Raw genomic sequence first — 24,189 nt, 5'->3', positions numbered from 1 at the left:
ACTTTAGCACAGGTGTCTTTGTACATTACTTGAATTGCATCAACAACGCTTGGTGGGATTCCATATGCTGAGAGAATTTCAAACATTCGATCACGGTTGATGGTAGAATGAGTGTATTGTAATTTAAGAGAAGAGTTGTAATTCTTTGCTAGCCTTAAGTCCCGTGTTGAGAAAAGGTTTGTTGTGTTTGATGAGAAGTGCTTCAAGAAAAGCAAGAAATAACCAGGAGAAGCAGACAATTTTAAGTAAAACAAAATAAAACAAATTCCGAAAAAGGACATCTCGTTTTCTTGATATTCAAGATAATCCAGGAGTTTGAAACAAAAGATGGTGTAATATTTCGTCTTTATTCCAAAGACATCAGACTAACTCTCCATGTGTTTAGCTCAGTGCTCAGAAGCGATTCATACTTTTAGTGAATGGAAACCAGTGATTATGAAATATAATTATTTATCAGATCTCGATTTGTCATGGCAAATGAGAAGGTAGAATTTTACTGTTTTTTAAATGTTTAGTCAGTTGTTAAATATTACCGCTCCATGTCATGATTTTAAACATTTCTAGTGTTCAGATAATCATTTATCGGATAGTAACGAAATCAAGTCGGACAAAAGTGATGCGAAACTTACAGAAACTGAAGAAGTTGTCAACGAAGGAGCTAGTGGCTCAAATTCAAAGTCAAGCAAGGAATTATTTCAGGCTTTTACCAAGAAGAATGAACGAATGCGCAAGCTTAAAGAACTCCATTTAAGACGGGTAACGTGTTTTTTTTCTCTACATATTTCGATCCATCATCCATACCTTTCATAAGACTACACTGCAAACATGAAAGTCGGAAACGTTCTTCCTTTAAAAATTCAACAGTCAGTATTATTATATAATTAACAATTTGATTAAGATCCCGAGTTTTGTATGAAGGAATAGTTATTGAGAAGGAAACGGATTGTTATAGTTCATGGCCGTAGCTAGCTTGATAATTGTAGAGGGGCATGTTCACGTAATCATGTTCCACCGTATAAAGTTCCTTTGAAATCAAATATTTTCTGTTGATTATAACATATATGTATAAATATTGGCCCCTGTTAATCATCGAGGCTAGCTATGGCATTGTTATAGTTGCTTTTGAGTCTTTAAATGCATTTTTTGACATCGCTATTCAATCTGGAAAGCTTTTTGATCACCAGCAGATTTTTTTTCTTATTATCTTAGCATGCCAAGCACATTTATGAAAAGAGAGACCAATCCAAGTTTGTCATTAGAAGTAAAGTGAAATATGGTCTAACACTGCAAAGTGATGTTATTTATTCAAGTAACAAATGATTTCTGAGAAAAAAATCGAATCAACAATGACAAAATTTCAATAAGATTCATCATGATATTTTGGATTGCTGTTCTGTGAGCACCATGAAATTTGATTTTCACACCAGCTCACCAATAATTTTATTGTGCACACCGCAGATCTTGTCCAAAAACAATACATTATCCTGAATGGTTTGCTGTTAGAAGGCACCAAGTCTTTTCCACTTCATCAAATGTGTGTTATTACTTATGCCAGTCTTATATAAAACAAGATATGATATGTTGGAGATTTTTGGGGTTTTTTGTGGATTTTAGAAGAAGAGTTTTACAACTAAATTCATAATGCACATTTTCATCCCTAATTTGCAACCTGACAAAAATCTGCTTTTTTGAGTCGTTCCAAGATTCATGATTTACCCTTCCCAATGGCAGTTTGTTTGACTGATATTTCTGAAAGTCTTTGCTTGTGGCAGATCCTTCACAAAGTGGACAAATATTTCTATTTCTACTTGTTTGACATTAAACCAAATCAAAGCACAGAATATTCAGAATTAACTGTTCTTATGTCAATCTTGTTTTTATTGACATTTGTATCTTTTGTTTGTGGTTACTCAGAATGAGGCCCGCAAAATGAACTATCAAGAAGTTGTTGAAGAAGACAGAAGAAATAAGTTGCCTGCAAATTGGGAGGCAAAACAGAAAAGAGTGGAGTGGGAGCTTGAAGATCATAAAGCCAGAACTGTGAGTTGGATTACTAAATTTTCACTTTTTTACTAATGTTATTTGTTTTTGTTATATGACTCATAATATATGACAACTCAACTTTTAAAATCACATCACTCTTGATAAAGACATACTGAAGTTTATGTGGACTCAAGTTACAACATGAGATCACTCCTGATAAAGACACTAGATTGGAGTATAAAAGGACTTGTGTTTCAACATAAGATCATTACTGATAAAGACACAAGACTGAACTATGTAAGAACTCAAGTTTCAACATCAGATCACTTCTGATGAAGACAATAAACTAGAGTATATAATTACTCAAGTTTCAACATCAGATCACTTCTGATGAAGGCACTACACTGGAGTATATAAGAACTCAAGTTTCTACATCAAATCTCTCCTGATGAAGACACTAGATTAGAATATATAAGGACTCAAGTTTTAACATTAGGTCTCTCCTGATGAAGACAGTAGACTGGAGAATATAAGAACTCAACTTTTAACATCAGATGACTCCTGATGAAGACACTAGACTGTAGAATAAAAGGACTTGTGTTTCAACATCAAATCTTTTCTGTTAAAGACACAAGACTGAAATATATAAGAACTCAAGTTTCAACATTAGATCATTTCTGTTGAATACATCATACACAAGACAAAAGTATAGAAGATTTTTTTATTGAATATTGTTGTGTATTGAACTTAGGAAGCAGAAGCAAATGGAGAGGACTATGATCGCTTGAAACTTCTTGAAGTAACAGCAGATGATGCTGATAAACAAGACAAAAGAAAAAAGAGAAAGAAAAATACGGATGTTGGATTCTCAGGTTTGATTAATAAAACTTGTTTATTAGACATGAGCATAAGGTCTGTTGATGTCAATATTCACTGCATGTACTGAGAATATATGACTGGTTATGCTTATGAAAAAAACCCAGCTGAAAACTAGTTTTTTTATGCATTGTTAAGGTCTTTGAATGGCATTTTTGTTGGAAAATATATTTCTGGTAATTCATAATACTAGCTAAAAACTAGTTCATTAACCCCTTTTAAAGTCTGTTTAGGGGGTATACTCGTACCCAAAGGAATGTATGACTGGTAACAAGTTTATACTTTCAGGAACTATGTTATACTCAATTGAAGTAAAACTAATTGTATCCTGCTAGTAAGTTTGCTCATGATATTTAAATAACAGAATAATGTTTTCACAGTGTGCAAACATTAAAATGCTTGCATTACAAAGTGGGAAACCTTTGAACCTTTGAAATCAGACAACAGAAAAGTTTAACATTTTCTGTTCTTTAAAAGTTTAATCTTTTCTATTGTTTAATTTGACATCAATATTATAGACTTTGCTGCTGCACAGGAAAGACAGTATTCTCGTCTTGTTAAGCAAATGAAGCCAGACCTTACTGCATATCAAGAACAAAAAGAGAAACTGTAAGTATATGGAACTTTGGTGTGCTTAATCATAGGTAGGGGTAAGGCTTTAAGGAGATCAATAGTTGGGGGTTGCTCAAATTCATTTATGCATAATAATTCAGTATTAAGCTCCTTTGAAATTAATTGTTTTCAACTGGTATGGGAATTTTGTGGTGCAAAAGGTATAACTATAGGGATGCTAAAGGTATGACTATAGGGGTGCTAAAGATATGACTATAGGGGTGCTAAAGGTATAACTATAGGGTGTTAAAGATATGACTATAGGGTGCTAAAGATATGACTATAGGGTGCTAAAGGTATAACTATAGGGTTGCTAAAGATATGACTATAGGGGTGCTAAAGATATGACTATAAGGGTGCTAAAGATTTGACTATATGTGTGTTAAAGGTATGACTATAGGGGTGCTAAAGATATGACTATAGGGGAGCTAAAGGTATAACTATAGGTGTGTTAAAGATATGACTATAGGGGTGCTAAAGATATGACTATAGGGGTGTTAAAGATATGACTATATGTGTGTTAAAGGTATGACTATAGGGTGCTAAAGATATGACTATAGGGGTGCTGAAGGTATTACTATATCTGTGTTAAAGGTATGACTATAGGGGTGCTAAAGATATGACTTTAGGGGTGCTGAAGGTATGACTATATGTGTGTTAAAGGTATGACTATAGGTGTGCTAAAGATATGACTATAGGTGTGCTAAAGGTATGACTATAGGTGTGTTAAAGATATGACTATAGGGATGCTAAAGATATGACTATAGGTGTGCTAAAGGTATAACTATAGGGATGCTAAAGATATGACTCTAGGGGTGCTAAAGGTATGACCATAGAGGTGCTAAAGATATGACTATAGGGATGCTAAAGATTTGACTATATGTGTGTTAAAGGTATGACTATAGGGATGCTAAAGATATGACTATAGGGGTGCTAAAGATATGACTATAGGGATGCTAAAGATATGACTATAGGGTGCTAAAGATATGGCTATAGGGGTGCTAAAGATATGACTATAGGGATGCTAAAGGTATGACTATAGGGATGCTAAAGGTATGACTATTGGGATGCTAAAGATATGACTATAGGGGTGCTAAAGGTATGACTATAGGGGTGCTAAAGGTATGACTATAGGGGTGTTAAAGATATGACTATAGGGGTGCTGAAGATATGAATATAGGTGTGTTAAAGATATGACTATAGGGGTGCTAAAGGTATGACTATAGGTGTGCTAAAGGTATGACTATTGGTGTGTTAAAGGTATGACTATATGGGTGCTAAAGATATGACTATGGGGATGCTAAAGATATGATTATAGGTGTGCTAAAGATATGACTATAGGTGTGCTAAAGATATGACTCTAGGGGTGCTAAAGGTATGACCATAGAGGTGCTAAAGGTATGACTATAGGGTGATAAAGATATGACTATAGGGATGCTAAAGATTTGACTATAGTGGTGCTAAAGATATGACTATAGGGGTGCTAAAGATATGACTATAGGTGTGTTAAAGATATGACTATAAGGGTGCTAAAGATATGACTATAGGTGTGTTATGGAGCGCTCTTGAAACAGACGTGATCAGCTAGAGGTAAGCTGTAGTGAAGCTTGACGTTGCATTGCTTTCAGACGTGAGGTTTTAGCTACAATAGTAAGACAGCAAGAAATGATATTTGACTGTGATTGCTTTGTAAAATAGATTAAATTTCAAATTAGAAATAACTGCGAATTCTCGTGTTTTTCAACAATGTGCATAGATCTTTGTAAAACTCCCTCTTGTTTTTATTCCAAATGGCTCTCGAACTATGCCATTCCTACACAAAATATACATGACCAAATGCATAAAAATATTTTTTTCTACAGCGGAGAGCGAATGTACCCGAGTGCCAACAACATTGCATATGGTGGCGATGGAAAGGTTTCAAAGGAGGGGGTTGATCGAATGGTGGCCGATCTCGAAAAACAGTAAGTACTTTTTCGAATTAGTAAAACCATTTCTGTCCAACCAATGGGTGTTGTTTCTGTCCAATCAATGGGTATTGTTTCTGTCCAACCAATGGGTGTTGTTTCTGTCCAACCAATGGGTATTGTTTCTGTCCAACCAATGGGTGTTTTGTCTGTCCAACCAATCGGTGTTTTTGGATTTACTAACGTATAAGTGCAGTCGAACCTGTCCTAAGCGGACACCATTGGATCCACGACCTGGTTTCCATAAGCGGACACCATTGGGTCCACGACCTGGTTTCCATAAGCGGACACCATTAGGTCCACGACCTGGTTTCCATAAGCGGACACCATTAGGTCCACGACCTGGTTTCCATAAGCGGACACCATCGGGTCATCGACCTGGTTTCCATAAGCGAACACCATTTGGTCCACGACCTGGTTTCCATAAGCGGACACCATTGGGTCCACGATCTGGTTTCCGCTCATGGCAGGTGTTCGCTTTTAAGAGGTAATATTTTATTGATAAGAACCCCAAAACAGTGTCTGTTTGCGTGAGGTGTCCGTAAGTAGAGTTCGATTGTAGTTCATAAATTTGGTGAGGGGTGTATTGGTGGGAGGCGTTATTTTGGAATAAAGAGCATAAGGAAATGTTTTCGAGAACCACTGAGTTTTTTTCTTTAAGAATGCATTAGCATTTTGATTCCACTTTTCGACTATATTTAGTCATCACGTTAAAAATGGATACTAGTTCTCGTTTTAGTCAACAAAATAAATATCATTGACAGTCAAAAAAACTTTATTTATATGGTGAATAAAGGCTTTTTCCGTGAAAACTAGGATGGATTTTAATTATATTTTTCACTATTTTCATTCTTCTATGCTCGTGATATTTGCAAAATAAAGACTTTTCAATGTTCCAAGTGTTGGGGGGACAAAGAAAACGAACTGTTTGATCGTTTAATTCAAGAATTTTTTGATTTCATTGTATATTGCTTTTTTAGTTTTTTTCACAAATGACGTTATACCCGTATATCTATAACTGTATAGACAACGGTTGAATGTTATCTATTTGTTAAATATTTAACTTTTTTATACTACAGAAAAAAGTAAAATAAGTCAGTTCTACTGAAGAGGTCACGTGAAGTCATTTTATATGTTCTTTACAATACATTCAAATAAATTCGTGATAAGATTTCGTGTCATTAACACTTTAACCACGTAACGGAAGTAAAAATGATCGTGTCATAAACACTTTAACCACGTAACGGAAGTAAAAATGATCGTGTCATAAACACTTTAACCACGTAACGGAAGTAAAAATGATCGTGTCATAAACACTTTAACCACGTAACGGAAGTAAAAATGATACGCAGGGTGCACGAATGCTAGGCATCCAAATTGGGGATTGTTTTGCGTTTTCTTTTTAAATGCCATTTTCTTAAAATCTTCATGAATTATAGTAAAAAACACAAATTCCGAAAAAACAAGACATCTCGAGATTACAAAATATGAATCAGAACAAGACGCGAAGTGAACTGTAAATTTTTGACAGTCACTTTTACACTTTTACGCATAATTGATGAGGATTATAACAAGATGGCGTTTAAACACGAAAAATTCAAAATAATTCGCTATTTGAAAACTAAGCTAAGCGTTCGCGTGCACACCACCGAAATTTCCCAAAACCTTGTTAGCTTGAACAACATGTGCCATTTTTTAACCCTATGTGTTCAAATCATTCTATTTGCACCAAAGGTTTTTGCAAATCTGGCGCACTGATGACTTTTGCGACGTTTTCAAAACTGTTGAGTTTTTTTTTCATTCACCCTGTATAGAGATAATAAAGCCTCTGTAAGTCGTTAAACGACTGCTTTGTTTCAACTGCCTTCTTCGGTTATTCATTTCAACCGTTTGTCAGTATTTGAAAAAGATCATCATCATTTGTTGATTCTAACTTTTAAGTATTGTGCAAAACAATCGAGTTCTATTATAAGTTTTTGCAAGGTTTAAATCTGTTCACCGGGTTTCTTTTTTGTATTGCATTAACTTTTTTTTTTGTGTGAGATAGGAAAAAAATTATCTTTAGTGGTTTTCGTTGGAGCACACACAATCAAATACATAATATAAACTTTCATTTCTAAACATTATGCGCGCGGGCCTGTTTACACTGTACTGAATTACTATCGTAGCAGGTTAAATTTTCTTCGTATTAAAAAAATAAAAGGCAGTGATAACATCCAGTGTCAGAAATACAATCAAATAGACTAAATTGATCAACTTAAGAAGCTTTTACTCTGAACAGTTAACCTTTTAAAGCAAACGAAGATGTCGTGATGAGCGAATCCGGTATAGTGTAAACGCAGCCTAAGCTAAAATAAAACAGATTTATAGTCATCAAGTTATCTGTTGATGACTATCGGTGGTTTGCATATTAAGTCACGCTGCCATGTTGGTGGTTCAATATAAAAGCATATTTCATCAGTGCTATTGTGGTCACCAACCTTCGTGGGCGAGCCACATTGTTTGATAACTCCGTGGAGGTTGGTTGCAATCCAAGAATAAGTAAATGCGTAATTTTTATTGACGGCCACTTATGTATACTGCAATTTTCCCACCCATCATATTGTCTTGCTTTCCTGCAATTATTCAAGGAAGCGTGTATTTGACGGTGAAGGCGCTTAGAGTTATTTCTGTATAAAGTGAAATAGTTGTCTATTGCGCAGGAGCTCAGCATGAACGATTGAAGGCAACAATTAATATGCTAAAATTGAGGTTAGGTGTTGGTTAGAAGTAATAAGGTTGTCGAAAAAGTTTTAATGCCCATACGCGACACTAGATATGCATTTTAGTAAAAATGCAGCGAAAGCGATGTACCTTTCAATTTTACAAAGTGAAAGAAAAAAAATGAATCGAATATTTTTTCATAGCTTATCGGTAATCGGTATAAGACGCATCTAAAAGAGGCAAACTACAATGCGTAGTTTTTCACGAAACTTTGCCGTTTTGCCTTCATTGTTTCTTGGAGAAAAGAAAATTGGGGCCCCATGATCAGTGATGTCTTTTTTTATATTTCCTTTGCCTCTCCCCCTGATGAGCCATTTTTCTATTTCATAGGATTGAAAAACGTTCAAAGTACAGCAGACGGCGGGCTCATTGCGACGAGGCCGACATAAGTTTCATCAACGAGAGAAACATGAAATTCAACAAGAAATTGTCTCGTTTTTACGACCAATACACTGGCGAGATCAGACAGAATCTGGAGCGCGGCACTGCTATTTAACTGTACATATATATGTAAATCCGAAAGATTTAGTTGAGACATTTCTGAAGTCGAGAATTTCGAGGAAAATGTGAAGATGAATGTTCAAGTTATAATTTTAAAATTATTAGTTTCAGGTCAGGAGCTTGTGACGCAAAACTTGGATGTTGATTTCCACTGAATCGTGATTACTTCCATTTCAATAATTCTTGAAGCTACACTTTAGCTCTCTACTAGCTACATTTTCAGTTTTTGTGGCAAATATGGAAGTTGCAAACATCAAACCATGTGGTCAATATTCCGTACACGAAGTCAGCTTTTTGTGAAGTTCGTCACATGGTTCACCCTAAAACATCAAGAAAACGTCTTCTAACACAGACTTCAGCGAGCGATCGGTAGAAATGAAATTTAAACTGAAGCTCGCTGACCCGGCTTTGCCGTTGTGTACAAATCCTACACGGTGAATAAAAATAGTCAAAATTGACATTGCTTTCCATCCGACGTGGGTGATGTATATATATTAGAAGTAACCTACGGGTTGAATTTTGGTTTTTAAGTCATTTCTTGCAACAACTCTTTTGAGTTTGGTGAAAATTTGCTCTCGAAATATTCACTTTAATAAATTAATCGATTACATCTTTCCGTTGTATGTACATTTCTAGATATGCGATGTGACGTTATTAATGGCAAGAACGAGAAACGGGCCCACAAGCCGCCGAGGTTGTGATTCCCCCTGCAAGTTCCCAATCCAATCTCCAAGCAATATAGATGGGCTTGGGGTTTGGGATAGGGTAAGGATTCCGGTCATAGTCGCAATTTGTACAACACAGAATTATCGCTTGTCGGGACGAGAATTACGTATGACAAGGATAGAAAAACAAAAAAATTTTTCGCGGGAATAAACAGTTCAATATAATGACTTTTTTGTTGTTTTTTTTTTGTTTTAAAACGACCCTTTCCATATGGAAGATGAAATCAGTGACGGCATTGCTGTATTGACTGAAATTATATGTGGCGTGTATATAGACAGCAAATAGATGAAATAGGTTCTGTTGATTCTCTTTTACTTTATTTAAAATAAAATGACGTTGTACTTTTCTAATTAGTGTTTAGTTTTCACATTTTTTTACAAGCTCAGCTGATAAATTGGCATAACTTCGGAATAGCCACATTATTAGAATTTCAATATGCACCGTTGTGCTTAATCTTTAATTTTTGGTATCTGTGAAAGTGAAAGCACCAATTCACCTTGTGAATCTGTTATGGTAATGCCCACTGATCTACTTCTTCGTGTAACATCACGAGAGACAAACACGCGTGACGGCCTCGTATTGCGAGTGTTTTCAGCCGACCGGAAGCAGTGACTATGCTGTAGTTGACCGATTTAGGCCATTCGTCTGCTGTTGTTAAAAGTTCAATATACATTTGTTTAATAGAGATTCGTTCTGTCTTGAAAAATATAGGATAGAAGTGACGTTCTTCTATCGTATTAAAGAATGTTCTTGTCCATTGGAGGGAAATAAATGCTTGAAACGGTATGTGTTCTTATCGTCTTTTACCGTCGTCTGTTATTTTGTAGGCATGTCTGAAATACCTTCGGTCTTTTAATGGTTTGTCAAGTATGAAGTTGAATGAACATGTGAACGTAAAGGCGGAACAAGATATCGCTTTGACATGATTTTAGTTTAATTCTGCGGCCGATAGTTCTAGTTCGTTTGAGCAATGCCATTGTCGACAATTCTTGATGTGAATATGATATGAAAAGGCACTTGTGATGTTTAACTGCATATCAAATATTTGTGGCATTTTGAGATAAAAACCAAGTCTTAGCAAATAGTGAATGATATTTGTAGATGCTTGCTCAAATCAGTCGCTCGTATTTATTTTTTTAATTACATATTTGGTTAGAAAATTTTAAAATCTTCAGTCGGCAGAAGTAAATTATTGATAACAATAGTTGAAGCATTTCAATGCACTTCGCTTCATGTCTGACACACAGACATATTTTGTATATGTTTACAGTGTTTTGCTTCTAAAGTGTGTTTAGATGATTGTACATCGCCTTGTTTGGCAAAATGGTGGCTTGCATGTATGAATTAAGAAACCGCTTTCAATTTTATGGACATTTGTTATAATAAAACACTTCCGACGACGATAGTTGTTATTTTCATTCCAAAGGCAAAAATCTTCTCTGATTTCCTACATATCTGTGCATTTTCGGTTTCTCTTGTGCCTTCCAGGATTCATGTGTAGATTAGGGGCGATTCTTAGCGCGACGAAGTCATCCATAACCTTAATTTGCTACTATTTTATACTTGATATACGTTCGATCGAAGGGGAAAGTTGCAAATGATTTTCATAACGTCGGAAGTTGATTGTATCGAATGTGATGTTATTTAACTTCATTTAGGCCACTACAGTTGAACATGAATATCTTCAAAGGTGCATACGAGGACTTTTCATGCGCGAATGGAATCTTCAAAGAATGAAAATTTGCCGTCACAATGCGATCGAACACAACGTAAATTCCAGTTAGAAAGTACGGCCTTTTATATATCAAATAAATGCGGTGGAAAAAAATCTCCTGCCATAAATAAACAGAATCGTAGGAAAAATGTCGAACGCGGGAGTGTTTGTATCGTTGAGAATATTTCCTGGGCACATTGCACCAGGTTTGCAGTCGATAGAATTAAAAGTTTCAGAATACGTCACGACGCGTAAAGTGTTGAAATTAGTTTTGGTGGAGTTGGAAATACAGGAACCTCCCGAGAAATATGAACTTGTCGAGGTTTGCGTTCACAATGACCAGTCGGCTCGAGGTACCCCTTCGTTGCCGGACGAGGAATCTGAGGAGGACGAAGAGAAAATAGTTGTAAGTGAAACGAGCGAGCGTGTTCTATCGTTCAGTGACAATCCAGTAAAGGTGACACAATCATGGCGGCGAATGGGTGCCATTGGAAATGCGTTTCGGCTATTTCTACGGGAACGTCAGGGCGCACGTAATATTGTGAATCGTTTGACCTATGGTTGGATGGACTGTCACGAGTCGGTTAGAGGTGGTGGTTTTCAATTTGATGTGTACGCGAACGTGGATGATGACGACTTGTGCCGATTGCCCGACTTGAACGAGAACAGCTTACTGGAGAAACTTTTCGAGCGCTTTGAACGTGGTAAAATATACACTTATGTCGGCGAAATACTAATAGCGGTTAACCCGTACAAGTTCTTTCCGATTTATAATCCGAAATACATCAATGCCTATCAGAATAAACGTCTTGGCGAAATGCAGCCGCACATTTTCGCCATCGCAGACGAGGCCTTTCAGAATATGCTCAAGGAAAAACGCAATCAATGTGTTGTCATTTCTGGGGAAAGTGGCAGTGGGAAAACAGAGAGCACGAAGTTACTGCTCCATCATTTGACAGCTCTCAGTCATAAATCGGGCCTGGAGAATACATCAGTTGAAAAAACTATTTTGGGTGCTGGACCAGTGCTCGAGGTAATGTTTACGTACTTATTTGTTGCACTGCCTTCGCTTCCGGTCTATAATTATCTTGCCATCGTAGCGCCGTATTTCGGTAGTTTGCACGAAAAATGACCTAAAGATGGATTGATATATGTGCCTCGTTTCCGTCCCAGTTGTTTGTTTGCTTGAGGATTGCCGAAGATATCGTGTTTATACAGAGGGAAAGTTTTGTTGACGTTTATCCTTTGGAATGTAATTTCGTGTTTTGTTATTGAATCATGATTTCAACTATGCCACACTGGCTAATGATGTGAATTATTTATCCACGAACATGATGTGGCAATTAGAGATCATTTTCGTGACAATTGCAGCGATATATTCAAAACAATTTTAATAATACTTAATTTGCTCCTTTTTTTCGAAATTTGACGCATTTCGAAACGATGCCGAGCTCGAATAAATCATACGAACGTAACAACTTTTTCAATGCATATTTTCAAACGTCGTCTAAGAAATCGAGGCTTTGCTCCGTGCTATTGTTTTTAACAAAGCTTAATGCGTCAAATCTCTGACAGAAGCAAAAAGTTATGACATTTATTGAACATAAACAATGGCGGTCTGCAGTATCGGTTTTTACAGCTCAGTGTGTAAGAAAATTGCTAATTTGCAGCTTTAAATGGAAACAAAATTCTCATTTATTATAAATCAGCATTTTTTATGCATATAAATGATTTATATGCATAAAAAATATTTAGAAACTAGCGCACTAATATTAAAAGCTAAATAATTGAACTACGTATTACACTGTTTGCTGCAACAATATTTTGAAATTTCAAATTTTGTTATGAAGTCTTTGATGTTGAAAATTAAGTTTTTCTCTGTGTGTGGTTTTGTAAATTTTGAAGAACTGAAAAACCTGAGCCCACTGTTCATCTGCTCAAACTCCCAAACTGCTTAGTTATATTTTAAACCCTACTGAGTTAATGGTAACCGCTTCCTTATATGTAGCGACTCGTTGTAGCATGTTTCTCAAAATGTTTTGAATAACTGTTTTGTAGTGGATTTTGAATAACTTTGTTACTGGTTGCTTAGGCATTGATATTAATGATTTTGTATGGATTTAAAAAATCCATGGTTGGTCAATATAATAAAGAGAAGCATAATATAATAAAGTTCCCATTGTGCAATGGGGGATTTCTTCACTGCAAGCATGGTGTATATAGGGGGGTTGGGCAAATAAATACTCAAGCAGCATCTGGCAATGCATGATGTTACAAAATACCATAGAATCATTAGATTTGCTTAATTATTGTAATCATAGATGTATTTTTCAGTGGTGAAGCCAGCCAACAAGTTTGGTAGTGCTATATAACTTTTTCTTTGTTTACTTCCTGTGAAATTTACATTGCACAAACAAACTTGCAAACTGGTTTTGCCACTTTATGCTAACTGTACCGAACATGTGATCACAGATAATTTTCAGGGTGGAGTGTAGACAAATTTAACCAGTCTCCACCTTTTGTCTAAGTTAAAAATAAAAGTAGATTGCCACAAATAAAATCCAACCCTTGGTTTTCTTATACCATCATCAACACTCCTTAAAAAAGAAAGTTTGGCTCAGAACTATGATTGGTTTTAATGTGAAAAAAAGTTGTCAAAAGTTCAGCTTAAGTTAAATGTAGCTTTATAGAATATTGGACTTGAACGTATTGATGTTCTCTTCTTGTAAACTGTCGGTTTTACACCCCCCCCCCACACACACACACACATGGCTATCTCATAATATTACGTCCAGAATTTCAAGTTTACGTGAAATTGATATGCATTGGGACATATGATGTGCGGTTACACAGAGTATATATATGTAGAGTGTGGCTCATTGTTGGAGAACTTCAATTTTATTCAAGCGCGCGGGAATGCAGTTTTAATATGTGTATATTTTTGAGCAAACTGATTGTTATGCGCATGCCATGAATGTTTTAGCCAAAAACCCGTAAACTTGAATTCTTGTCTAATAATAAGCATGACTTGCGTTCGAGAGACATCAAAGACGTTTTGTTTGCTAATTAGAATATTTTATTGCCTCAAGTACTAGTGAAGGAAATGTCTATTTCCTTCTCCTGTCGAGAGTTGATTTGAGAAAGGATGTTTGATTTTTTTATTTCAATTGTGATAGCGTTTTTTTTTTGCGATAAGTCGAGGTTTTTATCGTCGGCAATCACGAGTGTTGATGTGAAGTCTTCATGTGGTTTGGAGAACTTTCTAAATTTTTCGAATTTTTACCAAATTCAATAAAGAACGTTTTTAGCGAACTTCAAAACATGCTTACTTAAGCGAGCAGTTGTGCATGCATATACAAGGAAACAACAATTTTGCAAGCAATAAAGAGGTCTTTTCTTTATATTCGGCTAATATGTAACTCTTTGCTTTCAAAAAGCTTACTTCCGTTGCTTATAAAGATATGTCAGATATATTTCGTTTTCCGTGTTATCTTTGACTATCGTTGTCCTTCAACAAAATGGCTGCAGATTAAGAAAGAATGACGCCATTGCTTTTCCATGGCGCCTGATTGCGATAGCAAACAAGGCATATACAAACGAACAATTTTTTATGAGGTCCGATATTTGATCAAGGGTATTTTCCTGCCAAAAGCTAAACAAGCTTCACCGGACTCATGCGACTAAACTCTCTTTTTACACGCTTATATTCTTGTGTAATTATTTTCAGGCTTTTGGAAATGCAAAAACGAGCAGCAATAACAACTCGAGTAGATTTGGAAAGTTTACTGAAGTGAAGTTTCGAGAGGATGGTACAGTTTCAGGGTGAGTTGCTTGTAAAATTTATATGCCGCAGTTTAAGTGCTCGTATAAATTTTTAAAAATTTCAATCTACGTCTACGTTTGTCTAAAAAAAATTTTTGCATTGGCGAAGTAATTGTACGAAAATAATCTTCGACGCACGACTCAAGAAAATCGAAATACTAATATTTGATTTTAAAGGCTTGCTTTTCAGTTGAGTCTCACCGTGTTTCGTGGATGGGACACATATGTCCCGACGCCCCATTAGAGTAGAATGTTTATATGAAACGAAACCTCTTTTGCTATTAAAATCAATGTTTTCTTTGAGCAGAACTTTTTTGAAGACTTAATTGACGACGACTCAAGAAAAAAGATAACCGTAATCATTGTCAATGTCCGACTTTTGACGAAAGTGACGTCAAATTGATTGCGTAAATTATTACTTATAGTTGGTGATATGTCACATCAACCAGATAGAGTTCCTGCATAGTGATTTCATCCAAAAGTTGTCAAGAAACTAAAAATTTATAAATTTGCAGCAACCCATTATGCAATGTGGCGTTTATTTCTGTTTAAAACGCTGTGTTTACACTATACCTGATTTCGTTCTTCACGACATTTTTGCTTTTCTAAATCGGGGTCGGGAAAATAAGTAGCACAGTTTTTTTAATAGGCACCTAAACAATATTTTAGGCTGTGTTTACCCTATACCGATTTCGTTTTTCACGACATTTTTGCTTTTCTACATTGGGGTCAGGAAAAAAACTTCTTTGCATATTTGATTGGATTTTAAGAACATTTGCAAGATATTTCATTGGACGAAAATTTCATCTTCGTGTGCATTTCGGGTCTAGAAAGTAGGTGACTCTGCACCGGATGTGACGTAAAAAGGAGAACAAATGCAACGAAGATATAGATTTTATTATACTAAAAAACACTTTATAGCGAATCTTCGTCAATATTTGCACTACAAAAAATTCCGTATAGGGGATTTAACGAATGATAAAAGAAAACGTTTAGAAAGTAAAACTGCGTTTCCTTGTTTTCACATCCGGTGCAGGGGGTAATCTACCTCTACTGTAGGCTCAAAAAGCTTACGAAGATAACATTTTCGTCCTATAAAATATGTTGCATATTTTCTTAAAATCCATTTAACTATTAAAAGAAGTTATTTAACTAACCCTGATTAAGGCAATTTTAAAGAGCAATGGTTTGAAGGAAATTTTTATGAATTTCTTGGATCCAGTCCATTCATTTGTGTTTCTAGAAAATTTAAACTGCTCCGATAGCAATGCTCTGGTGGCATAGGAGTGTATACTGAGTCAAACAAACCATGTCTCTTCCCTTACTACCTATTGTTTTCAAGAACTGATATGGCTACTTATATCAATTTTCCATTCCAGGGCCATCTTGCGAAAATATCTTCTCGAGAAATCTCGAATTGTCACCCAAGCCACGGGTGAAAGGTATTCAGCGTATTCCTATGTCACCCATTGAACTGAATATAACTGGAAGACTTAATCTAGTCCCAATCCTTCCACGCCAGCTATTTAACTAGTCCCAATCTTTTCACACATGGCCAAACAAAGCTTTTTTACTAGAGGAATCCAGTTATCATTTCACACACATTTCCACTCCACATCTCACCATTCGCAGTCCACAGTTCATCCATTCCACATTCTCCAATCCACAGTCCATGTTCCATTCCACATTCCACATTCCATCCACACACATTCCATACAGTCCACATTCCATCACAGTCCACATTCCACAATCCACATTCCACACACTCCACACACACACACACATCTCACATTCCCCAACCACATTACAGTCCACAGTCCACATTCCCCACTCCACACATTTTACGCACTGCACAGTCCACAGTCTGCACCCCACATTCTACACTCACCACTCCACATTCACACTACTGTAACCTCTCCATTGTAGTTCCCAAGCTTATTAGGAATCGACCACTGATTGAGAGGATGTTTAATATCCTTGTGAAAACACTGTTAATTTTTCTTCTTAGGAATTATCACGTGTTCTATTATCTCCTCGCTGGAGCCAATGAGGTTGAAGCTCAAGAGTTCCATCTTAGAAATCCTGAAGAATTTTGCTATTTAAACCAGGTTAGGGATAAAGCTTTTAAACTCAGGAATAGTTTGGAGTAGTAAGGTCACTGGTTGATTTATAATTGTGATTTGCACTGATTGGTTATAATTGCGGATTTTCTTATTTTTCATGTTGTCGATATTTTCAATAAAGCTGACATGTACTTCCCCGATCATCTTGATCGAAAATATTTCGGCCGCTGTTTTGAGCCTTGCTTTATCATCAAGATAAATTTCGCTATTTCAGACGTGTTAAAAAAAGTTTTATCAGTCAATTTCAGTCAATTTGAGAGTGACAAAAACACTGTCTTTCTGGCGCATTTTGAATATATTACTAGGTTTTTCTGCATTGGCATACTCAAGTTACTATAAATAAAATCTCTCGAGAGAAACCAGTTTTGGTTACAGCAAAACTACTTTGATGATAAAGCAGTGGTAGCCGAAATTCCGGATAGCCTTGGTTGATATTTTAAATAACATATTTTCGAACTAATCGATGAAAAGTGATTGTTTGATTATTGTTGTATAGTCCGGATGTTTTGATATGGATGGTGTCGACGAGGCGTACGAGTTCCTTCGACTAAAACAGTCAATGGATATGGTTGGATTCTCCAGTGATACTCAGCGAAAGTAAGTTAGATTGATCGTAGAATCATCTTGCGCCCGCGATATGCGTTGTCCAGCTAACTCACTTGTTTGCTAGGAACGATTCCAGATTGACAAACTATGATAATAATATCTTCGTAGCAAGGTCTCCCTGCGTATATCATACGTAATGTGCTTGCACTGTTAGTACCCAAATTACGTTCATCCTGCTCCTGAAGTGATTAAGGAATTGACACTCGAGGACATGCGCAGATCATCTTAAAAACGTCCGCCACAATCATAGATCAAGACGGCAGAACTCAAGCTGTCGTTAGATTTTCCGTTTATACATTATACTTAGGGGTGTTTACATGAATCCAGAATGACTTTCAATCCCGATCAAAACGTGATGTCAATCCGTGTTTACATGGGAAATCAACACAAGGATTGGTATTTTGCGGGAATTTTGAAATTTGAAGATGGCGAACATAAACATTATAGCAACCCTTTTTTTTCCTGTTTCTCCTGCGTTAATACAGTTTAACACTTGCATAAAACTAATTGTTGTTTTTCTTCGCACTCATTTTAGCCCATTTAGCCTCTTTATTTGCTTACGAGCTTCAATTTGCCAGAAGACAATACCCATGGCACATGCGTGCTTTGTCATTAATCACAATATCATTCCAGAATGAAACTCATTTCGTGTTTACATGAGATTAAAACTAAATTTCGATCCGGAATGAAATTTCTATCCGGGATGAAAATAGGAATGAACTCCATCCCGATGGAGTTGTAACTCATTCCGGATTCATGTAAACATGCAGTAGGATTTCTTTTAAAGTGGAATGAGTTCATTCCGGATCGAAAATCATTCCGGATTCATGTAAACACCCCCTTAATATCATTTGCTCAGGTTACTATAGCTGTTTTGCAATTGGATTGGTGCAGTATTCATCTTAAAGTTATGCATGGTGATTGATGTCCGCCATCTTCAACCACCATTGTGGTACATAAGTTGCTGTTTTAAATTAGGGTTGATGCTGCTACGTTCAAATTAAGTCATTATTATTTTTTTTATTTGTAGAATATTTCGAGTGCTCTCCGCCGTGTTGTGGATGGGTAACGTTGAATTTGTCCGGGTGAGTGTCTAACTGGTACAATATGGTATAAAATGGGTCAATTGCTATCTGTTTTGGCTGGTGATATTGAAACTGGAACGCTTATATCAATGTTATCAGTTTGATTTGAACGGATAGTAAATTGCGTAATTAGTTCCGTGTGAATTTAACGGCTCAAGATGAAAACCAACAATTGAAGTAAACGTCAGAATTTTTTTATTGCAAACATGTTTGAGACATCTTTAGTGCGATTTAATGCTTTAGCTACATTCTGTGATATATTAGTAGAAATATGATGTAAGTCAGGTACAATAATCAGGTTTGTGTTTCATGATGTTCCCTATCAGCTTTACAAAGGATGGTAAATTTTCAAGGAAATTTTCCCATTATATTCACGTGGTAAATCGTGTAAAAATTTTCCATATAATCTTTCTTCATATACCGATTTACGATCCTCTGAAAAACTGACCGTCAAGACACCCAAAAACAGAAGCGGATATCAACACTTCAAACGATCTATTCATTGCATTGAAGATGGCTCATAGCCCAGTTGTAACATGTTTTCAGTAAAAGATTTTATCGTTTATCATAATGTGGTTACGACACATTTAGTGTGTTGAATAAAACTTTCCTTGGTTTTCCTTTAGAAACACGGGTTTGATGACGCTGTGACGTTGAAAGATAAAGATGACGATGGTGTGGTTAGCATAATCTCCAATTTACTGATGGTACGTCAGTGCAAGCCATTAACGCAACCAGCAACTAAAATACATGGAACGCTACCTGCAATAGAAAAGCCTGAAAATTTTTTGAAGCCAAATCTTACACCCACACACGCGAGATTACACCCAGACACGCGTGTGTAGTTCAATCAATTTTCACTCCGCGAGAGAATCTCGAAACACTACACACGCAAGTTTGGGTGTAATCTCGCGTGTCTGGGTGTAAAATTTGTCTTCAATTATTTGCTTGAGGTAGCGTTCCATGTATTTTATTTCAAGGGTGCAAACATATATTTTATGGCGTTTTATATAACAATTGCGAGTTTTTTTTGACTCTGAAGATGATTACCGCTAAGGTTGTCGAAACGTCAGTCAACAACAACAAAAACAGTCCTTCTTAGGACTATACCAACCTGGACGATATACATTTACAAACATGTTACGAGTAGATTATAAATATAAATATTACAATGAAATAGTGGTTATAATTTAATGATGAGTTTATTTACAGGCTGCATATAGTGTTAAAACGAAAAACTTGAACGTTGAGATTAGTGTTAGTTTTGTTAATGTGAAGTGCTTCTTTGATTTTGAGTGCGAATGTTGTATCTGCAGTGTCGATGATTTTAATTATAATCTACTCGTAATTGTATAAATTGTATCATTGTATCATATTACTCTAATATATATATATCACATACATAATACTCTTTCTTACATACTGAAGATGGCATCATGAAATGTTGAAGCATGTTTATTTCAAAAAAACTTGTCGTATTTATTAAATGCGTTTTATCAATAGTGCTTTTACGCAGTTACAGTAATATTTATCTTTGTAGTATTATGTCCCCAGTTGTTCCCAATAAACTTTGTGATGTAGTATTGTATCCCCCATTGTTCCCATTATATTTGTCGATGTGGTGCTCCTTGCATCCTTTGTTCTGAAATGTAAGCGATCAAAATATTGCAAGTTTTCTCGCAACGTATGCCATCCGATTGTTTACTTTATTTTTTTTTGTTTTTTTTTTCTCACACGTGCTTCATTTTTTTCGTTTGTCCAGTTGAAAAAAGAGAAGTTTGTTTCCGTTTTAACGTCAAGAAAGAAGAAAGCTAGAACGGAACAAATTGTGATGTCATATAAGTTGGAAGAGGTGGGTATGGGTTGACATTAAGCTTGTAAAGCAATGAATAAGTTGGACATACTGGAAGATGTATGTATGTTAAACTAAGGGTTAGCAGTAGGATTGGGAAGTTCATTAGGCTGGACAGGTTTTCTCTTAAACTAGACATACAAACTAGTTTTCTGGTATTTTGTTGGCATTTTTTGCGCTTTGGTAGTAACTAGGCTTCCTTAGTAGAAGCTAGGTTTCCTTAGTAGTAGCTAGGTTTCGTTAGTAGTAGCTAGGTTTCGTTAGTAGTAGCTAGGTTTCGTTAGTAGTAGCTAGGTTTCCTTAGTAGTAGCTAGGTTTCTTTAGTAGTAGCTAGGTTTCGTTAGTAGTAGCTAGGTTTCGTTAGTAGTAGCTAGGTTTCCTTAGTAGGTTTCCTTAGTAGTAGCTAGGTTTCATTAGTAGTAGCTAGGTTTCTTTAGTAGGTTTCCTAGCTAAGTTAGTAGCTAGGTTTCCTTAGTAGTAGCTAGGTAGTAGTAGCCTTTAGTAGTAGCTAGGTTTCCTTAGTAGTAGCTAAGTAGTAGCTAAGTAGTAGCCGTTAGTAGTAGCTAGGGTTAGTAGTAGCCTTTAGTAGTAGCTAGGAGTAGTAGCTAGGTTTCCTTAGTAGTAGCTAGGTTTCCTTAGTAGTAGCTAGGTAGTAGTAGCTCTTTAGTAGTAGCTATGCTTAGTAGTAGCTAGGTTTCCTAGCTAGTTAGTAGTAGCTAGGTTTAGGTTTCCTTAGTAGCTAGGTAGTAGTAGCTAGGTTTCTAGTAGCTAGGTAGTATTAGCTAGGCTTAGTAGTAGCTAGGCTTAGTAGTAGCTAGGTTTCCTTAGTAGTAGAGTTAGTAGTAGCTAGGTTTCCTTAGTAGTAGCTAAGTAGTAGCTAGGTTTCCTTAGTAGTAGCTAGGTTTCCTTAGTAGTAGCTAGGTTTCCTTAGTAGTAGCTAGGTTTCCTTAGTAGAAGCTAGGTTTCCTTAATAGTAGCTAGGTTTCCTTAGTAGAAACTAGGTTTCCTTAGTAGTTGCTAGGTTTCCTTAGTAATAGCTAGGTTTCCTTAGTAGAAACTAGGTTTCCTTAGTAGTAGCTAGGTTTCCTTAGTAGTGGCTAGCTTAGGCTAGTAGCTAGGTTTCCTTGAGAGAAAGAGTCATTTAAAATATAAACGTCGCACTTAATTATTTCTATTTGTCACAATTGCGCTGAACTTAATTGATATGTTTGTTGATCTCGTCCCAGGCCGTCGATACAAGAGATGCCTTAGCCAAGGCTCTTTATGGCGCCCTCTTCGATTGGATTGTACTTCAGGTATTGACCTAGTTTCTAAGAGGAGCTTGAGGTTTCTACGAGTTGATAGTTGATGAGGGCTTAGCCTGAATCTCATCATGGAAAGTGAGAGCGAGTAATCTAATTGTTTAGTAGAATCATACTAATATTCATAAAGAAAAGGGTTGCTATAGTTTTTCTTAATTCTTTTTGTTTTATGCGTTTGTTGTTGTTGACATTAATATCAAAAATCGAACGACCCTTTCTCAATAAATAATTCGTTATTACGTTGATTGAATATTTGTTGGCGACTTTAGTCTCTAGAATTGCATTTTGAAGTAAACAATCAAGTTTATTGTCGGAAACCTGAGTAAAACGCGAGATGACAGTGTCGGCAGACATGTTTTTTTTAGCTGCTCGCTATCTATTGCTTCGCTTCTCGCTGTACATTGAAAATTAAGTCGCGAGTAGTTTAGCCAATCAAATTAAAGCATTCGCAATAGAATACTTGTATGATTCTACTGATTTTGGTTGTACGAATTGGCAAGGAATGTTTGAATTTTGAATGACCTGTTTATATCAGTCTAAATATTATGATGGCGTCTCTAGCTTTCTTCCCCGCATCTCAATTCTTTCTCAACATGTTTTGCATGAATAAATATTTCATACAGATCTCTTTTGCTACAGCGTTTTTATGTTAACAACTTTTTCGTCTCTTTCAAAGGTCAATCATACTTTGGCGATGAAATACACGGAAAAACATGATTTAAAGGTAGTGATGAATTGCTGATTGTTTATTAATCTACAAGAATTGTGGTACATGTATTTTAAACTGAGTTTTTCTGGGCAATATTTCAACTTTCTTCCCAACCTTCGATGGCTGCACTTATCAGACCGCCCTTTAAAACGCAGACTCTTACTTTGTCTTACGTCACTTCCTTACCAGCTCACTCCTCCCCCCTCCCATAAATTTTTCCCACCCAAATTTTTTTTACTTGATTTGACTTGATCACGCGAGCATTCTTGTTGTATGCGTGGTCTTAACATTTCCTAATTTCCTTAGTCCTCAATCGCTGACCCACAACACTCTTGGCTCGTGTGCCCCTCTTCCCCCGACTAAAATCCTTGTAATATTAATGGATTGACAACCCAAATTCTTCTTTCAGTGCACTGCACTTCATCCCTGCTTTTATGATCGAAAACCTCACCCTTTTTTTTTATCTAGGGCAATGCCATTGGTGTTCTTGATATCTTTGGTTTCGAAGTGTTTGAACAGAATGGTTTTGAACAATTTTGTATCAATTATGCGAATGAAAAACTCCAGTTCTATTTTAATCATCATATATTTCGCATGGAGCAGGTAGGAACAGAACTTTTTATGTATTATAATTCTTGCTCTATGGCTTTGATGTTTTACCAAATTGGCAATATGACAATATGAAACACAGTTCTTGTTTCTTTCAAACCTTAAGATCATAGATAAGAACATCACGCTGTTGTGATGTACTCAGGTTTAGTAACAAGATAATCATTGTCGGCAACAACAACAAAATGAGCTATATACTACGATGCTAAACAGTTGTGGTAGTTTTTTTCAAATCTTAATCTCATGCATAACAGCATCGCGTTGTTGTGATGTACTTAGGTGTAACAATAACAAACAAATAATCTTTGTCAATCATGTTATATTAACGATAAAACAATCTTTCGAAGATTGTAGTCTTGGGTAGTTTATCAATTTAATATTTGACGTCGTAGCTTTACTCTCGCTCTTTTTAGTTTTCTATTATAGTTTTCTTATTTTTGATACTTTAGGATGAATATAAACAAGAAGGAATCGATTGGTCGGACGTTTATTATGTGGATAACTCATCTTGTCTTGATCTCATTCATGGAAAACCCACTGGTCTCTTTCAACTACTGGATGAAGAATCCGGGTATGTGAGGACAATTATGTATAAAATAAAGGGAACAAATAAACACAACTTTTTGGCTTTTTCCGATTTGAATGACCTGATTTAAACACGAGGAACAGTTTTGAGATTTGAGAGTTTGAACACAAGCCAGTGATCTTATAGATCTTATAACGTACATTGTAAAGCTTTAACCCAGAGCAACTAAGCAAGTGTTTCTATCTGGCTTTCTAAAAACATAAAAACCACATACGGTAATTTATTTTCAACCTTCTTTCTTCCATTTCGAGTTAAAAGTGCTCAACTTTCGAACATTGAAAGAAATAATACAAAATAACTGGACGGCTACTTCCCGCCAAAATGTAGCTATCAATTCAACTAGTGCCAATCTTT

At 36.0% G+C, this 24,189-nt stretch overlaps 2 protein-coding genes across 7 annotated transcripts in view; both read left to right on the top strand.

Moving 5' to 3' along the window:
- Positions 1-436: 436 nt before the first annotated feature.
- On the top strand, positions 437-9,312 carry LOC124443084 (pre-mRNA-splicing factor SYF2-like). 2 transcript variants are annotated; one of them, XM_046993614.1, is made up of 8 exons: positions 437-485; positions 565-586; positions 641-756; positions 1,915-2,040; positions 2,735-2,855; positions 3,378-3,468; positions 5,334-5,435; positions 8,532-9,312. In XM_046993614.1, the coding sequence occupies exons 1-8, from the start codon at positions 471-473 to the stop codon at positions 8,695-8,697; spliced, it is 759 nt and encodes a 252-aa protein (XP_046849570.1). In that variant the 5' UTR covers positions 437-470; the 3' UTR covers positions 8,698-9,312. The 2 variants fall into 2 exon arrangements, with proteins under 2 accessions (XP_046849570.1, XP_046849569.1); XM_046993613.1 differs by having other exon boundaries at positions 438-485; positions 565-756.
- Positions 9,313-9,827: 515 nt separating this feature from the next.
- The window catches only part of LOC124443082 (unconventional myosin-IXa-like), a 40,700-nt gene continuing 26,338 nt past the window's right edge, over positions 9,828-24,189 (top strand). For 2 of the 5 annotated variants that reach the window (XM_046993610.1, XM_046993607.1), the window contains exons 1-13: positions 9,828-10,211; positions 11,087-12,175; positions 14,870-14,964; positions 16,344-16,406; positions 16,973-17,072; positions 17,584-17,684; positions 18,724-18,778; positions 19,405-19,485; positions 20,541-20,630; positions 21,857-21,925; positions 22,608-22,655; positions 23,109-23,243; positions 23,699-23,820. In XM_046993610.1, coding sequence (XP_046849566.1) covers positions 11,291-12,175; positions 14,870-14,964; positions 16,344-16,406; positions 16,973-17,072; positions 17,584-17,684; positions 18,724-18,778; positions 19,405-19,485; positions 20,541-20,630; positions 21,857-21,925; positions 22,608-22,655; positions 23,109-23,243; positions 23,699-23,820 — 1,844 coding nt within the window. In that variant the 5' untranslated portion in view covers positions 9,828-10,211; positions 11,087-11,290. The remainder of the gene's footprint in view (positions 10,212-11,086; positions 12,176-14,869; positions 14,965-16,343; positions 16,407-16,972; positions 17,073-17,583; positions 17,685-18,723; positions 18,779-19,404; positions 19,486-20,540; positions 20,631-21,856; positions 21,926-22,607; positions 22,656-23,108; positions 23,244-23,698; positions 23,821-24,189) is intronic. The other 3 variants (XM_046993609.1, XM_046993611.1, XM_046993608.1) reach the window with 2 other exon arrangements.

The sequence above is a fragment of the Xenia sp. Carnegie-2017 genome, unplaced genomic scaffold (assembly GCF_021976095.1).
Source record: "Xenia sp. Carnegie-2017 unplaced genomic scaffold, XeniaSp_v1 HiC_scaffold_20, whole genome shotgun sequence".
Taxonomy (NCBI): Eukaryota; Metazoa; Cnidaria; class Anthozoa; order Malacalcyonacea; family Xeniidae; genus Xenia; species Xenia sp. Carnegie-2017.
The sequence above is the reverse complement of the archived record's forward strand: the minus strand, read 5'-3'. Positions and strand labels throughout refer to the sequence as shown.

Excerpts from the sequence above, each read along its gene's own strand:
- LOC124443084 (XM_046993613.1), top strand. Across the intron at positions 2,041-2,734 it reads AAGATCATAAAGCCAGAACT|GAAGCAGAAGCAAATGGAGA; the intron begins GTGAGTTGGATT and ends TATTGAACTTAG. Across the intron at positions 3,469-5,333 it reads CAAGAACAAAAAGAGAAACT|CGGAGAGCGAATGTACCCGA; the intron begins GTAAGTATATGG and ends TTTTTTCTACAG.